Here is a 17,070-nt window from a genome sequence, read left to right on the forward strand (position 1 = left end):
TTTGTATTCGGATATGTATGGGGTGGCACACCCCCGTTTTGTGCCCCTCTAGCTCTTCTCTTTTAGAGCCCTTTGTTTATAAAAATAAAAATAAAAAGATTAATAAATTAAAAAACATTACATATAAAGGGGAACATAGATCAAATCCTCTAAATAAGGGAAACACAACAACAAATGAAAAAATAACAAGCAATAAAAATAACAAATAATAAATTATCGATAACTAATAAGAGCAAACGCCTAGAGAACCGTTTACGATACTTGCGCCCAATGATTAATTTGAAACCTTTCTAATTTCTTAAAACCAAAAGCATTTAGACCAACGACACTGAAGTTAGGGTCAAGATCACACCTCCCCCAAGTACCCTCAGGCTTAGACGCGACAAACCATAAGATTCCCATTGTAGCTAAACTATTCATCTGATTGAAAAGAAATATTTGTAGAATGAGAAGGAAAACCCACAACCATGGTGCGAATATCATCCACTCGAGTCCAAAAAAAAGTAGAACCCCTTTGAACACTCGGATCATCCGAAACAAGAGAATTAATGACCTTAACACAGCCAACAACATCTCTCCGAGAAATAGTATCCGACAAAGTATCATCATCCTCAACTTGCAGAGTAAAAACTGAATCAGACACGACATTTGCACTATCTTGTGCAACAAGAACAAGCGATCGAGCATCCAAACAAGTACTCTTGTTAGAATTGGGCTGCAAATCCAAGCTTGATGATTGAACCTAGGCCAGAGTAGGCCCCTGTGGTAGATTGTTCTGATGAAACAAACACAAACTTTATGCCCTTAATCGTGCATTTCCAAATTAAACACATATTTTCGGGAATTTCGAAAATTACCGTGATCTCCCATGAATCTGACCTTGAAAGCTTGTTATGGAGCCTCAAGAGAGTTGCTAGTTGCTTGATCTAGCTTCTGAATTCCTTTCTCTTGCCTCAGTTCAAGGATCGGCTTGCTTCAAAATTTGCTGTACACACACTCACGGGAGAGAAAAGAGGGAGAGGGAGAGAGAGAGATACACTGCACTCATGCCACTGATTTTTCCAACAATTAACTCCCAATGGGCTGAAGTTACTTAAATACAGCGGTTGAGTGCAGGGACCCCTCATGTGTTAGTACAAAATTGCCCATCCCATTATGGGCGAAAATAACACAATTAAGGATATACTTGTCCATAATATACTACTGTACAGGGTATGTCAAAATTGCTCAACAATATTTGACTTTAGTCACGTATTAATTCGGTAAAATATAGAAAATAATTAGAATGATTTATGTCAGTCCACATAATGTGAGAAATAAATCTAACATGTTCCGCAACAACCACATGCGTAGCACGATCCACTGTATGCTGCACAACAACATCAGGCATAAACATCTTACATTTATCATAAGCAACTGTATCCTGCACCTGACCAATAGACTGCTGGGGCTTCTGGAACCCAGGATTGGTGACAAAACAAGCATCAGCGGAGTGATCAAGATGCTTACACAAAGCACAATATAATGGAACACCCTCTACGACGACATCTTGCCAAAACCCATCATCACCCTTCTCTATTAGACGATATCTTACACAAAGCACAATATCTTGCCAAAACAAATATTAAAGCTGCTTAATATTTGCTTCCGACAATTGAAAAAAAAAAAACTGCTGAATATTTGCTTCTAGCAATTGAAAAAAAAAAAAAAAACATTTGAACTTAAACATTTAGCTTCATTCAAACTAATTCAACTCCATTAACAAAAGAATAATTCGGAATTGTTTTAGCAGGTTTTGGGGCATAAGTGAGTCTCAAGTAAGACTATGGTGTTCTCTTTTTTGACAGTTCATATGCATTAATCGGAAATTTAGGGACCAGTTCATATGCATTAATAGGAAATTTAGGGACACATTATTGAGCCCGTTGGTTCAAGTAATGGCTAATCGATGTTATTCCCTTCCCTAGCTCAAGTCAAACATTTGAGAGCAACGCACACGAGGACACCGTGTTACGCAACATCCGACTTTAAAAATGTAACAGTGCTCTTCGCAAAAATGGAGGAGCTTGCACCACTACTACGCTACAACTGCGGCCAATTCCTTAAAAAGTGCATTAAGGCTTCTTCATTTATCTCAATAATTTAACTCATAAGTACAGTAACTACATAGATATTATGATTTATGAATCAGCTTAGCAAAACCCATATATTATACATGTGAGTTGAATTGGTTCAAAATACAACGTTTTGAACATAATTTGTGCGAAAGCTAAGATAATTACGAACAGAACAGCCACCTCATTTATTGGAGTTGATGCTCATTCCACTCGGTAATTCTACCTCAATATCTAAAGTTTCGGCGCACATAGACAATCCCACGTCAAATAGTTTCACGCTTAACATGCTATTACTTCTAGTCTTGTATATTGACAGCAAAGATTCAACTGTTGACAGTCAAGCTCAGCTGCAGACTGAAGCACTAGCATCATGAAAGTATCTAGCCATCTAACAGGTCTGATGCACTTGCAAAAATTTATCAAAAAAGACTCCACTACCGGACGACCATATAGAACCACCGTGTAAAATTATAAACCTGGTCACATTTATGGGTAAAACTATGGTACCATAATAGTACCATACCACAGCTACATCTAGTCATTAGAACCAACCTACAGTGGTCCTCAAAGCTGAATCCAATGGTTAGAAGCTGTAGTATGGTACCACTGTAGTACCACAGCTGGACCCCACATTTATTTCGGGAAGACCTCGTGTAAAACTATAAATTTGGTCACATTTATTTGAGAAGAAGGGAAGGAAGAAGAGGAGGAGAAAGAAAGAAACACGTTATTAAGAAGTTTCTTATACCGTCATCGGTTCATCAAGAAAATGTAATCAAATAAAAGAAAGGTCCATTACAACTTCTCATTCTGTAAGGCAAACGACCCAACAAGTCCTACAATCCATGGAATTGGAACACAAAAACCAGCAATTAATATATATCTAAAAATCAAATTGATTATACTTCAGTCATGCCTTGCTGTCTACGCTCATGGGCTCTGCCTCCTTGGGCTCTGCTTTCTGCAAATTCGCAAAACATCACATTAAAATATTGCAGAAAGAATAATAAGCACTGGGCGGGAAAAAAAAAAAACCAAAAAATCACTATTAAAAAAAAAGAGAGAGACTTGTGTTCATCAAACTTTTCTGTTAAGAGAATACCCAACCGAGCTAAGGTCCTAGTCTAGCTTCAAATCTTAATATCTTAACAAGAACCAAAGGGGTCAACCCCCACAGTCCAAGTCAGAACCTGTATCTGTAAATGTGAAAAGCATCTTGTGATTTTACAACCATTCAATTCCAAAAGAATCAGAGATTTACATTGGATTCAGCAGATCCAAACATACTCATCTTCGCAAACATGTTGCCATAAAACTTAGCCTCTTTCTTGTTGTATTCCTTCATCTTCTCCTTCAAAGTTTTGTACTCCAACTTGACATCCCTGAGTCACCACAAAAGCATAAAAAAGAATGATTAGAACATGAAAGAAGCAATGTAGCCAAATCTCATTGTCCACATTAAATATCAAACAGTTCCACAAAAAGAGAAAAATCAAACACAAGTTTTTCTACAACCAAAACCAAAACCATTCCAAGCCAAAAATTCTTCAGCCCAATGCTATGACTGGACAGAACAGGTCATGTACCTGTTATCAGGATCAATCTCAAGTGCTTTCTTGATATCAAACTCTGCCAAATCTAAATCTGCCATCTGAATGTATGCCTGAGCCCTTCTATACAGAGCTTTCACATTTCTACTATCCAAGTCAAGCACCTGCACAATTAAAATAGTTTATAACCTCGCATAAATATTAAAAATAGGAAGAAGTAAAATTTCTTCTGTTGTTGGACCTTGGTGCATAATTTTTCTGCCTGCTTGTAATCCTTGAGTTTCAATTTGCAAGCAGCATTATTGAGATTGCAAGCAACTTTCAATGCCTTTGCCTGTTTTTTCTCTTCGTCACCAAAGGAAGTATCATACTCGATGTACTTGACAGCCTGCGTACAAGTAGATCAAACAAATTCAATCAATCCTAGGATTAATGGATCAGATAATAATATAATATGGTGTCATACACATTCCACACGTTACATACTTTCTCATATCTCTTTGAGGCTCTTGCATATTTGCCTGCCTTAAACAATGTATTCCCTTGTTCCTTCTTCTTCCCCGCGGCTTCAATCTTTTCCTCAGTATTCATGTCCCACGATTCCTTCTCCTGAGAGAGGAGAAAATTATAAATGAAGCCCGTCCGAACATTCTCATACCTAGTCCAACTACTAAAATTTTAATCAAGCTACAACAAAACCCAGGTAAGCCCATCAACATACCTTTTCAAAGGACACCAGCTCAACCTCATAATGCACAGTTGAATTAGGAGGTACTACAGCCAGCTCCTGCTGCGACTCAGCCGAGCCAAAAGCATACTCTGGTGCTATTGTCAGCAGTGCAACCTCATTTTTCTTCATTGTAATCACCGCTCTATCAAGCCCATCAATGACTTGCTCTGTCCAAAAAATAAATCAATCATATTTTGATACTGTCAACTAGAAAAAATTTTTAGTAAAGAGAAATTATATATCCCTGGCTATTACTACCTTCATCTGTCTTAAACTCAAACAGCTGCTCTTCCTCACTATGACCCTTTTTCACAAACACGGTACCATCTTGCAGCTTCCCAATCAATTTGACTGCCACAAAATATAATCAGAATTCTGTACACAACAGTTGAACATCATATATAAGCTCCAACTAGTTAACACAAACCTTTGACAAAAGCTCCTTCATTAGGGCGCTCAAACCCATCCCCTTCTTTCAAAATCTTCTTGATAACCTTCTTGTCATCAGTGATTTCGGACACAGTCTTCCATGAAACTAACTCCAAAGCAATCTGAAGTGTTGCATTTGGTGGGACTGCACCTTCGTTGCCTGAGGCAGACTTCCCTTTCTCCCCAAATCCATCTACCACCAAACAGAAGGCAAAAAGATAAGTAATTTGTAACTATAGCATGTTACTTCAAATAACTCAAGGTACACTAGTTAAAATCTTACATTGTGGCTTCACTGCAAGAAGTACCTTCTCTCCCTTCTTCATCGTCTTTACAGCCTTCGCTAACGTGGGACAGAAATGACCTAAATACATGGGTAAGAATCAGAAATGATCTGGAGAACAAAGAGGCACAAATATTCAAAGATAATTTGACAATCAATACTTAGATACTAACCATCTTTAACAGTGAATTCTACACCATCTGCTTTTCCAACAACCATACCATCCTCAAGTCTAGCTTCGTAGTTAACTGCAGTCACATCAAGCATGAAATGTATTTACTCAACCAAGTTCTTCGACAAAGCTGTGATCAATAATCATATAAGATTAGGAATCATAATAGTACCGAGAACTTCATCAAGGTCCTTGGGATTCTCCCATTTTTCTCCTTCCTTGAGGATCTTCTTAATAATCCCACCGTCCTTGCAAATGTCCTTGACACTAGTCCAAGATAGTAATTCAACATCAAACTGAAGAGTGGCATTTGGAGGAATGGTCGGTGGTGAACCAGATTCACCATAAGCAAGCTCAGGAGGAATGGTGAAGACAGCATTTTCACCTTTCTTCATAGTCTTAATACCTATGTCCCATCCTTTAATCACATTCCCTGCACATCCAGTAGAGGTATTACTTTTTCCAATTCATCTCTATGTTTACTTTAACAGCACATCTCTGCCAGTACATAGATTATCTTCTCAATAACGTCTCTAACTGATGCCTTGCTGGCATTAAGAAGGTCTCATTCTTTCAACAGAATGAGGCCCCATTAAAAATTTATAGCAGTAGTTTTCAGTATAAAAAAATCTCAGAAAATACAATAATTTTCAACAATTTCTTTCTTTCTCCTCGGAAAAAAAAAATCCTTACAATTTAGTTTCCACAATTAATCTTCCATGTCATTAGTTCAATAAGAATGCAGAACATCATCGTCATCATCAATTGCTACAAGTTACACCTATACAGTGATACCTTACTTATGATAACCTAATACTAAATTATTCACACATCAATAAGAAATTTCAAAAAAAAAAAGAAAAAAGAATTACCTTGACCAAGCGTGAACTTAAAAGGAGTGCTTCTATCACGACTGGAATCAAACTGAGTACCATCCAGCAACGTTCCAGTATAATGAACTGCAACAAAACAATACAAAATAAGGAAAAAAAAACTTTAAAAGCCAAATAAAAATCATTAGAAATTAAAAAAAAAAGAAGAAAAAAATATAGAGATACCTTCAACTTCGTCGCCATTTTCAGGAGTGTCCCAGCCTTCGCCTTCCTTGACAAGCTTCTTCTTCAAACCTTGATTACCGATCTCCTTCTCCTCCCCAACCTTCATCATGGGAGCATCGTCGGGAAGATCCATGTCCGCGTCCATCTCATTCGCAGCTGGAATATCAAAATCCTCATCCATCTTCTTCTAACGAACGAGAGAAAGAGAGAGAGAGAGAGAGAGAGCTGCTGATTATGTGAAATGCTAAATGCGTGCGACAGTGATATCCGCTATAGGCTGAGAGACAAAGGGGGTTGGGCTCTCTCTTTTATTGTTGTGTGTAGGAGCGAGGTGAAGCCTTGGGTTCTAGAGGCTTCTACGAGGGTTTTTGTACTTTTTAAAAATACGATGCCAAACGCCGAGCCCAGATGGTTCCAGATACTTTTCTTCACCCTTTTTCGGGAATTTAGATTTACGATTAAGATGCGATCACCGGTTGGGATGAGGATTGGATCGCTCCATAATAAATTTTTATAATATTTATTTAATTAGATTAGATAATATTTATTTAAAAAATTTTAGATTTTAAAATAGATATTTTAAAATTATATCCAGATGAATATGGATGGATATGAATAATTATTTTTACCCAATAGATATCCGTTTAACTTAACATAAGTTTAAAAAATTTTAATTTTATAAAATTAAAAATTAAAAATATTATAAACAAACAATTGTAAAAATATTATATTAACTAGTGAAAAATTTAAATTCTTCTTATATTAAAAACTAAAATTTTCAAAATTACCCTTTAATTTTTTAACTTATTTAATACTATTAATAATTATTATTTTATTTTATTAATTTAATATTATAAATGGACCTCCACCGGAAAGTCGCTGGACCACCACTAGACCTCGTCGGACCACCGTCGGATATCGCTGGAATGTTGCCGGAATTACCGTCGGATCTTGTCGGAAGGTCACCGGACCACCGCCGGCTTTGCCGAAAGGTTGCCGGAAGGTTGCCGGACCTCCACCAGAATTCGTCGGACCGCCGCCACCGACCACCGGACCGCCATTTTATTTTATATATATATATATATATATATATATATATATATTACTAATATAAATAGTTTAATAGCTAAATTTGATATTGAAATTTTAATTATTTTATATTATTATTTTTTTATAATAAAAATAAAATATTCATGGATATCTATGGATCTCCATAGTTATATGGATAAAATCTATATTCATGTCCAATATTAAATACTGGATATGGATATAGATATATCTATTATGGATAATTATATATTTATATTTATATAATTGAATATTTGCCATCCCTACCTTAATATCAAAGAGGACCTAAGTCTCCAAGAAAAATTAGAAAAATGGGAATTTACATTAGAAAATTTTGTAATGTATGAAATTTTTTTAACTATTTTGGATTTACTATAATTGGAACTAAAACTATTGTGTTGTAAGTCTATATGTTGCAAGTGTTCGACACCAAAATCTAGGCTTAGCTGTTAGTGATTGAGAATACTTAGAATTTATAATTGCAAAAGCTAGTAACTAGCGCAGCATTACTAAAGACTTTTCTAATTTTATTTTCTAAATATTTATTTATTTATTTATATAGTAAATAGAAGGGTGGAAAAATAAAACATAAATAAATTTATATTATTTTAATTAAATTTTTTATTCCACAAAATTTCACTCTCTTTAACAATGATAAGATAAATAAGAAAAAAAGACATACACACCTCCAGGGTTTGGTAAAATAATCACCAACACTCTTAGGCTTTCAAAAAGGGGTATCAAGACCCCATTTTGACCATTATATCATTTACCTCTATTATCCCCAAAAAATTGACTTTAATTTTTTAAATAATAATATTATATAAATAATGTAATCTATGTAGTAGACTAATAATTTTAAAATATTTCAATAAATTTAAATATGTAAATTATTATATTTATTTTAATAATATTTTTTTATTGTGGGATTTTAAATAAATATTTGCATTAAATACATTTCACAATTAAAAAAAATTCCCACATACTAATAAGGTTAAAATTATTATTTAACATAATATTTAAAATAATTTAAAGTTAATATATTTAATTTAATATTATGATTCTATTTAGTATAAAATTTACTTTAATATAATAAAATATTAAAATATTTTTTAAATATTGAAATTGTTTTAAAATGTATAAACTATTAAATTTATTTTAATGTTATATTTCTATTTATTATAAAACATTAGAATCAATTTTGGGATAATAGAAGTATAGGATATTATGATCAAAAGGGGATCTTGATATCCCTTTTTGAAAACTTGAGAAAAATTCACCAGCACCAACAGCTTAATTTTTTAATTTCTTTTTAATATTTCTCATTACCGTAATTGTTCGGAAAATTTGAGAAAAAATGTTACAAAATTTTAAATAATTTCTAATAAAATTTTACGATACAGAGATCTCTCTACATTATTATTATTATTTAAGTACTTTATTACAGTTTTTTAACATTTTTGAGGAAAACCAAAAAAAAAGAATTGTAAGGCTGACAAGAGAAATTCCGTACAAGAGTAATGCGTAAATCATAAAAATTTAAATAATTCATCAAATTTTTTCTTGAATGATCCGACAAATCATAGCATATACAAAATTTTAGCATGCTTTATGGATTATATAAACGAAATATTCGAATTCATTATTTTTAAAGTTTTTATTATGGAATCAACCAAAGGCACAACTCTAGAAACAGTACACCAAAAGTCTCCGGCCAAACGAACAATAACATTCCGTCCATTCAAAAGGGGAAATGTTACTATGTCACAGTCACACTAAAGGTGATATGATCAGAGACCAGAAAGATCCATACTCCATGTCAGGGTACTGGGAGATCTGCGAAAAATCTAATAATGCTATGTTCGCATCACTTAAGAGCGAGGCAACCAACCTTCCGAATATTCAGAGATTAATATTTTGTCCCCTTAAAAAGATTTCTTCTGATCCAAACAACAAAAATTGTTCAGCTGTAGGTCACTAAATAGATAAATTATTCTGGCCTATGAAACCTGGTTTATGCCGATACATTAAAAGCAACAGGAATGACTTAGGTAAATCTGCTCAATCGAGAGGTAATCATAGCTCATCTTCAGTTTTCTCTCCGCTTGCTGGTTTCCCATTTACTGTTACAAGCTCGGTGTCAAAGATCAATGTTGCTCCACCTGAAATTTTCAAACAATCAATTATTACGTCTCGTCAACTATATTTTCTGATGTCTCATTTAACCAAGTGATTCTACACTATAGTTTACCTAATGAAATATCTCTCTAAAATATCCATTTAATAACTACAGCATACATAACAAAATTGAGATAGTGTGACTTGGAATTCTGACATAAGAACAGTAGGAATTCTTAAAGTTCAACTATCCTAGTCCGAACCTTCAAGAAATGGAGTTAATTGATGTCAAACAGTAGCATTTGGTATTATGAACTCAGCAACTAACTATAAGCATTGACTAGAATACATAGATGCTTGGGTGTTTACATCCCAACCCCATTTTACGGTCAAAGTTTTCAAGTGAAATTAAACTGACATTATAAAATATTAATCAATATGGTAAAAGATAATCAGCTGTCTAAAAGAATCAGCATTATCCTGTTTCAGCTATCTACGGAGACAGGAAAGTAAAAAAATTCCATCATTCTAAACTCCGAGGAGCAATAATCTAGTAGAGTCAGATTGGTCACTAGGTATCACCAACTGAAGTGGCTACAGATTTTATATTATCAGAGCTCATTAGTTCTACCTAACCATTGCAACTGTACACTAGTTCTCTAAATTAAAGCCAAAAATCATATAATCTTAGATGAAAGCATCACTCCCTGCTTGACCAAGTTTATAAGTTTCCAATCATCTAATTATGAGCTTAGAAGAGATAGCTTGGCAGCATGTTTACAAATTTACGGTGACTGGTAAGACCACAGAAGGAAGAAGCCAAAGGAAAAACGATACCTGGGATGGTAGGGGGAGAACCCTGGGCCCCATAACCAAGCTTTGCAGGAATTTTCAACTTTCGCTTCTCACCGACGCACATTCCCAAAAGTCCTTGGTCCCATCCTACAAAGAGTAATTCAATCATAAATAATGTCAATGCAACATAAACAAGCCGACTTTGGTTAACGTGGAGGATGGAGGCAGAACAGGTAAGACTTCACAAAAGTAAAACTATTAATCCACGCGCACCTTTGATTACATGACCGCTGCCAAGCTCAAATTCAATGGGATCACCTCTTTCAAAACTGGAATCAAAAACAGTTCCATCAGTCAGTTTTCCCTGCAGTGATAATTAAAAAACAATATCAGCCAAGAAATTGAATCCAAAATGGATTTTTTTATTCAGTCAGAACAATTATATAAAAGATATAACATGAGCACCGAAATACATATGCGCTTGAGCAATCAGAATCCTGAAATCACAAACACATAGTAACAGCATCCATGATTGCTGGAAAATTGCTATTCCCTCACGCAACAATAAATTCCCCCATCAAGCGATTAAGCATGAAACTAAAAGCAAATTGGAGATTCAAGCAACTTACCCGGTAATGTACTTTGATTTTATCACCTTTGTGAGCCTGAATGTCACAGGTTTTTGGCTTGTACTGTAAAAGTATAAAGAAGCAAAAATAATAAGTGAGCAAGAAAGCCGTCATCATCGCGAAAACCAAAAACAAAATCTAAAGCAACAGAACCTAAATACCCATTCCTTCACAAGAATATCATCAAATAACCACTACAAACCTGAGACACCTTAATTTCTCACTAGAATAATCGTGATCAAGGTTAATGCAATAAATACAAAACTGTAAAAGAATTCACCTTTACGCCAATCTGTAACTCTGTTACATCGCCTGACTTGTTAGCAGAAACTGAAAAAGAAAACAAAAAGAACCCGTTTTGAGAATTGAAATTTTATGAAAATTACAAAAAAAAAAAATGTCTCAGGGTGATCAGATCTACAAATGTTAAAGCAAATAAAACTTAAAAAGAAGGGCATTTAAGTGTCGATAATATTGATCGAATAGGAAAGTAGATAAGTGAATTACCTAACGTCGAAAGAACCAAAAGGAACGAAATTGCAGCGGCGATATTCAATACTGAGTTGAAACTCATCTTCACAATTCTCTCTGTTTGTCTCCAAATTGAGCGTCTGTCTTTTTCTTCTCTGTGTAGAAAGTTTTATCAATATGGATCTGGATCTAATGGGCTAAAGTCATAAAACATGTGTGGGTTCAAAACTAGGGTCCACTTAAATAGCCGTCATCGCCCCGCGGCCCATGGAATTTTTTAAAACTAATGTGCATTCAGTTCTCTGATTTCCCTTAAGATGAAGTTTCTGTTGACTTAATTAATTACTACTATATGTGATCCAATTCGAGCTGGAAGTAAATGCTAGTTGTAAATGCTAGTTTTCATCACTGTTTCCACCGAAGTCTTGCTTTTTCATCAACTGTGTATGTATAATTGAGAAATTGAAAAGGAGAGCCTTTGCAGATTTATGTATGTACATATACGTACATAAAGTTAAAAAAAAAACACTGATGTGTTTACCACGATTTAACTGGAACCCAAAGAATTGTCCTTATATTAGGATCAGACAGAGAAAGGATGTGCATTCATTGATAGAAGCTAGTTTAGAAATACATTCTTCAACATATTTATCAGGTTACATTACCGTCAACATCTTCCATTCACTGTGTGAGACAGTCACAACAATCAACATGCCTCATATAGCGAAGCACACCACTTCCACTCTTGTACTCTTCAGAATAAAGAATGAGATATGGCGAATCTGTTGGACCCTTTGCCTGCAATATGTGCCAGCATTCATAACCAACAGTGAAAACCCATTTAGCAATTTCAAGCGATAAACTTGACAGCCTGCATCAAGTAGCACATCGAAGATTCTCTTCTCTTCAAGCCTCCAGACCAAAATGCATAAAATTTTATAAAGCACAAAGTAGAGATATGGTCTAGAATAGAATAATCATGGAAATTCACATCACAACAAGATGTGAATCAATCTTAGGAAAATCCAGATAGAGCCATATCAAGACTTAATATCCAGAATTCATAAGTCATTACGAACAGGCCAGACTGGAAACCTACTGTCGTTTACTGGCTGTTGCAAACTTGATTCGCTGTTGAAATTGACATCAAAATTACATAACTCCAAAGAAAGGAAAATTGCATGTGTAATCTACTCTTGATTTTGAAAATGCAATCCATTCAACAATGTCTTGTAGTTTCTATCACCCATCACCACATCCCTCTTTCGAAACTCCTCAAGCAAGTCGAAAGCCTCACTCTCCCTCCCTTCCCTACACAACCCTTCCAACAAAGTCTTATATGTCAGCATATCCGGCCCCATTGAATTACCCAACATATCAAACAGAACCTCAAGAGCATCCTCAAACCTCCTCTCTAGAGCAAGACTACATATCAAAATCATATAGCAACTTCCACTCGGCACGAGTCCCTTCTCCTTCATCTCCTTATAAAACCCAAAACCCTGCTCCACTCTCCCCTTCTCACACAATCCTCTAGCAATATAACTATAAGTAAAAGCATTCGGCTCACATCCATACAACCCCATTTCACGAAAAACCCTAATAGCTTCATCAACCTGAAGACACTTAGAATAAGCCTTAATAATCATATTCAAGGCATATGTATCGGGTATAACTCCTAAAGATTTCATTTGCTTCGTTAGAGACCTAACCGAATGTAAATAAACATAACAAACATTCAACTTGTTGAATCTCCTAAGCAATGCATTTAATAACAAAGTGAATGTCTCAAGTGTGGGCTTACAGTTGTGTGATTTCAGCATTTTTTTGTAAGCATCAAAAGCGCGATTAAACAGAAGCTTGCGGCCGCAGCAGAATTTAATTATCGAGTTATACAAAGGAACAGACATCTCACAGTTGCCGGCGAGGACTTCTTCGAGGAGGGTCTCCACGTTGCGGTAGCGCCTGCCGTTGATTAGAATGTGGATTATGGCGCAGTAACTTTCGTGGTTGTGCCTGTATCCGTGCTGCTGGGACGTCCATCGGAAGATGTCGAGGGCGAGATCGGGGTCTGATTGGGCCTGCAAGGCGGAAACGACGTCGGACGGGGTGAAGCCGGGTTTGAGGTGTTGGATCCAGGTTTCGAATTGCTTTTCGAGTGGGGTTCGGGTTCGGGTTTGGGGGTTTGGGTTCGGAGTGGGTGGGTTGGAGCTGAGGCGGTGGGGTTGGTAGAGTGACGGGTGGGCGGAGGGAGTGGAGGGGATTGCGGGTACGTGGAGAGAGGTGAGAGGCGCGATAGAGGGGAATTTGGAGTTTTTGAGAGCCGTGGTGAGAAGGCGAAGGAAGGTGACAGGCATTATCACAGGCAAGGGCGACAAAGGTAAATGGTGAAGCGATGCGCTTTGAGCAACAATATTTCGCAGTTTGTTGTTCGATGCTTCTCTGGTCTCTGCTACTGCCTGCAAGTGAAAGACTGAAAGTGTGTGAAACGACTCAACACGACTCACTTCGGCGAAGGACTTTATGGGCCCCTGCCCAAATTTATCGGGTCCAGGCCCATTTTTTACGAGACATTAAAACTTAGTTAAGCTCATTTTTCACCGGACCTCATCACGGCAATATTTGTGCATTTAAAGTAAACCTATAATAATTAAAATCTGATTAATTCATTTTAATAAGGTTCTATTAAAATGAATTTAACAAATTTCTTTTCTTTTTTTTTTCTAATGGATGATGATTAAGCTGTAAACTATCGCCCGACCATCACCCATCTTGACAGCAAAAAGACTTGGTGGGTAATGGTGTTGGGAAAATATGCTCTTTAAAAGCATATGTGTTTATTTAATTGTAATAAATAATTTTTAATTAATAAAATAAATGAGGTATTTTATTCAAATATCTTAATTACATTAATATTTTGATTAAAGTCGATTTAATCATATTATATGTATTTATGTTATCATCATGTAGATTCACAGAAGACATAAATACAAGTTATCTTATGATTAAATAAATTTAGTTCGCAGTTGATAAATAAAGTTGGGCACTTTATTTAGGTATAGACTGTAATAATTCATTGAATGATTTATCTTAATTATGTATGAATTTATTGATGTAGTACGACTACATTGAATATGATCACATATGACTATATGAGATTTAATTAACCTTGAAATGACTTTCAGATTTATTAAATCTCATAGGCATTGATTTTACTTTAATCTTAATCTTGAGTTAGTTATGATTTCATTATTGTAATTGTTATTCCATATGAGTTACCAAGGGCACGACACAATTGTGGTTAAGATTACTCGGTATCTTGGGGGGAGCATTTATGAGTATTGGAGATATAGATTAACAATATAAAATTTATACAACATATCTATTGATGGGTTTTCGGCACTTGATCATAGAATTCTCTGGCCAGAGTGTGTCAACATATTTAGTATGTTGAAAATGATCATTAGAGAAAACCAATAAGTATCAAGGAATAAGATGTAATTAAATCGATTGGACAGTTGAGATATTGATTTAATTAACGATGTGATACAAAGGATTATGCAATAAAGAAATCGATGTGGCTTGTGATGAATTATTATTCGAGCATACAATTATGGAGGTAAGTTCCAATCTTTTAGTGAAGTAGATTTGGAATTAAATAATTGAGCTAGTTTAATTACATGCCTAATTATTATAGCTACTATTGTATGTTCCCAAATGATCCCCGAGTTAGCTCATTTAATTGATTGCGCCACTACTGGATTAATAAGCAAGATAACTAGGTATTTGGGTTAAAAGCCTAAATATATTATTTAGTGGAAGGCTACATGTAATGTACTTGTGTCTAAGGGATCTTATGTTATTTTACAAGGTGGGCCCCTATGACAAGAAAGAAGTAACGTTACTTTTGGTTTATTATTTTTAATTTAAATCAAACTTGATTTAATAGAATTAAATTATATAAAAATGGAGCCTATGGTTTCCACTAGAGAGAAATATAAAAGAGTTTATTTTCTTCTAAAAGAAAGAGAACATTAACTTTATACAGATCAGAGAAAAAGATTTTTCTCTCTATTGTTGAGAGAAAAATGTTCTCGTGCTAGTTGTTTTAGTGGTGACAAAGGCGCTCACACGTCAAGTGCAGATTAAACTTGAGTCATAGACTGGAAGATTATTTGGTGGCGGATCGTGATCTAACATGAGTGATGGTGATGGATCGTGATCTAACAGGAGTGGTGGTGATAGATCGTGATATGGGAGCCTAAATCACTTCAGCGGAAAAAGCCAAATTGAATTTTTAGTATACGATTTCTAGATTACAAATTCTTATATATTGTATGAGAGCGATCCTAAAAGTTTTTATAAAATTTTAAAAACTGATTTTTCTCCAACAATTGGTATCAGAGCCATCTCATATTAATATATAAGAATTTCGTATGAAATCAATCTTGATATTTATGTATTAGAGTGTCACATTTTATTCAGATATATATTATTTGTTTAATATATGAATAAAACATACTTATGGTTTGTCTTAATTTATGGTTAGATTCTCTACTGTATTTTTTCTTTGAATTTGTAACAAGAGGGGTGGTCTTTTATCACCATGTTTCCCTCTTGATTTATTTTACTGTTATAGAAAATTTGTAAGCCAAAATTGGCCTAGGAAATTTCTAAATCGCTGAAGAATAATCATGGGACGACTGATCAAAGGAATTGCTGGAAATTTACAGTGGCAACCAACCAGCGCGCACGGCCAGCGTGGCCAGCAGCGCGCTGAGCTGCACGTGCAGCAGCATGCGCGGCCCGCGTGGCCAGCTGCGTGCTGCAAGCAACGCTGCCAGCAGTTGCAGCGGCAAGTAACGTGGCCAGCAAGTTGTGTGCGTGAGTTTGGGAGCTTTCCAGTGAGGTGGCGGGGATCAAATCGGCGCGGGAGATGGCTGGAAATTCTGAGCGGTGGCTGTCTTTCTGGTGATGGCGGTTGGAGAAGAAAAGGGGAGAAAAAGATGGATTTAGGGTTTCAATGGTTTTTATCATTGAGATCCCTATAGTTCCATAATTGCTTCCTTTGGGCAGTCACATTTTTAATTTTTTGTATTTAAGTCCAAAAATAGTTTTGGACTTAATGAATCATAGTTTTAGGCCCAATTGAAATTGGGCTTAATGGATTAAAATACATAAATGAAATTGAACACATTAAATTTATTTTTTGGTCAAAAAATTTTATTTAAAAAAATTATTTATTTATTTCCTTTCAAAATTAAAATGGGACCAATAATAAATTTAAAAGCTTAATTTCTCCTAATCCATTAATAAAGACAAGCCTATGGAAGATTGCCATTGACAAGAAGCCCAATGAAGATTAGGCTTAGGGTTAATGTATTTTTTTCATTTTAGGAAAGCTATGAATTAAGATTATTTAATTATTTTTCTATATGTTATGTTATGGATGATAACATGTCATATAGAATAGGTAGTGTTACTCTATGTATAATGATACATGTCATTCATTAATTATGAATCTCATTATATTGTTTGAAATTTGCATATGCTTAATAATATTGGATATCATCTAGATAATATTATAGGAAGCATGCAATTAACAATATAATTAATGTATGTTTTAAAAAGGAAAAACCAATTTTAAAAT

The 17,070-nt window shown here is 35.0% G+C and overlaps 3 protein-coding genes across 4 annotated transcripts; all 3 read right to left on the reverse strand.

Moving 5' to 3' along the window:
• Positions 1–2,844: 2,844 nt before the first annotated feature.
• Positions 2,845–6,690, reverse strand: LOC102614954 (peptidyl-prolyl cis-trans isomerase FKBP62). 2 transcript variants are annotated; one of them, XR_008054166.1, is made up of 13 exons: positions 6,340–6,690; positions 6,154–6,240; positions 5,454–5,714; positions 5,283–5,357; positions 5,110–5,190; positions 4,825–5,019; positions 4,656–4,748; positions 4,389–4,564; positions 4,154–4,276; positions 3,909–4,055; positions 3,704–3,831; positions 3,186–3,499; positions 2,845–3,078 (listed from the first exon to the last, which is right to left on the reverse strand). XR_008054166.1 is itself a non-coding variant. In XM_052439787.1 (13 exons), the coding sequence occupies exons 1-13, from the start codon at positions 6,518–6,520 to the stop codon at positions 3,028–3,030; spliced, it is 1,719 nt and encodes a 572-aa protein (XP_052295747.1). In that variant the 5' UTR covers positions 6,521–6,689; the 3' UTR covers positions 2,845–3,027. The 2 variants fall into 2 exon arrangements, 1 of the variants encoding a protein (XP_052295747.1); XM_052439787.1 differs by having other exon boundaries at positions 3,379–3,499; positions 6,340–6,689.
• Positions 6,691–9,286: 2,596 nt separating this feature from the next.
• LOC102614652 (peptidyl-prolyl cis-trans isomerase FKBP15-1) lies at positions 9,287–11,592 on the reverse strand. The gene is made up of 6 exons (XM_006484742.4): positions 11,457–11,592; positions 11,230–11,279; positions 10,950–11,012; positions 10,594–10,684; positions 10,363–10,467; positions 9,287–9,569 (listed from the first exon to the last, which is right to left on the reverse strand). Exons 1-6 carry the CDS (start codon positions 11,521–11,523, stop codon positions 9,484–9,486), a joined length of 462 nt encoding a protein of 153 aa, XP_006484805.1. The 5' UTR covers positions 11,524–11,592; the 3' UTR covers positions 9,287–9,483.
• A 413-nt stretch (positions 11,593–12,005) lies between these two features.
• On the reverse strand, positions 12,006–13,943 carry LOC102614361 (pentatricopeptide repeat-containing protein At3g25210, mitochondrial). Its single transcript, XM_006484741.4, has one exon. The coding sequence runs from the start codon at positions 13,775–13,777 to the stop codon at positions 12,611–12,613; it is 1,167 nt and encodes a 388-aa protein (XP_006484804.1). The 5' UTR covers positions 13,778–13,943; the 3' UTR covers positions 12,006–12,610.
• Positions 13,944–17,070: the final 3,127 nt, after the last annotated feature.

This window comes from Citrus sinensis, chromosome 4, assembly GCF_022201045.2.
Source record: "Citrus sinensis cultivar Valencia sweet orange chromosome 4, DVS_A1.0, whole genome shotgun sequence".
NCBI lineage: Eukaryota > Viridiplantae > Streptophyta > Magnoliopsida > Sapindales > Rutaceae > Citrus > Citrus sinensis.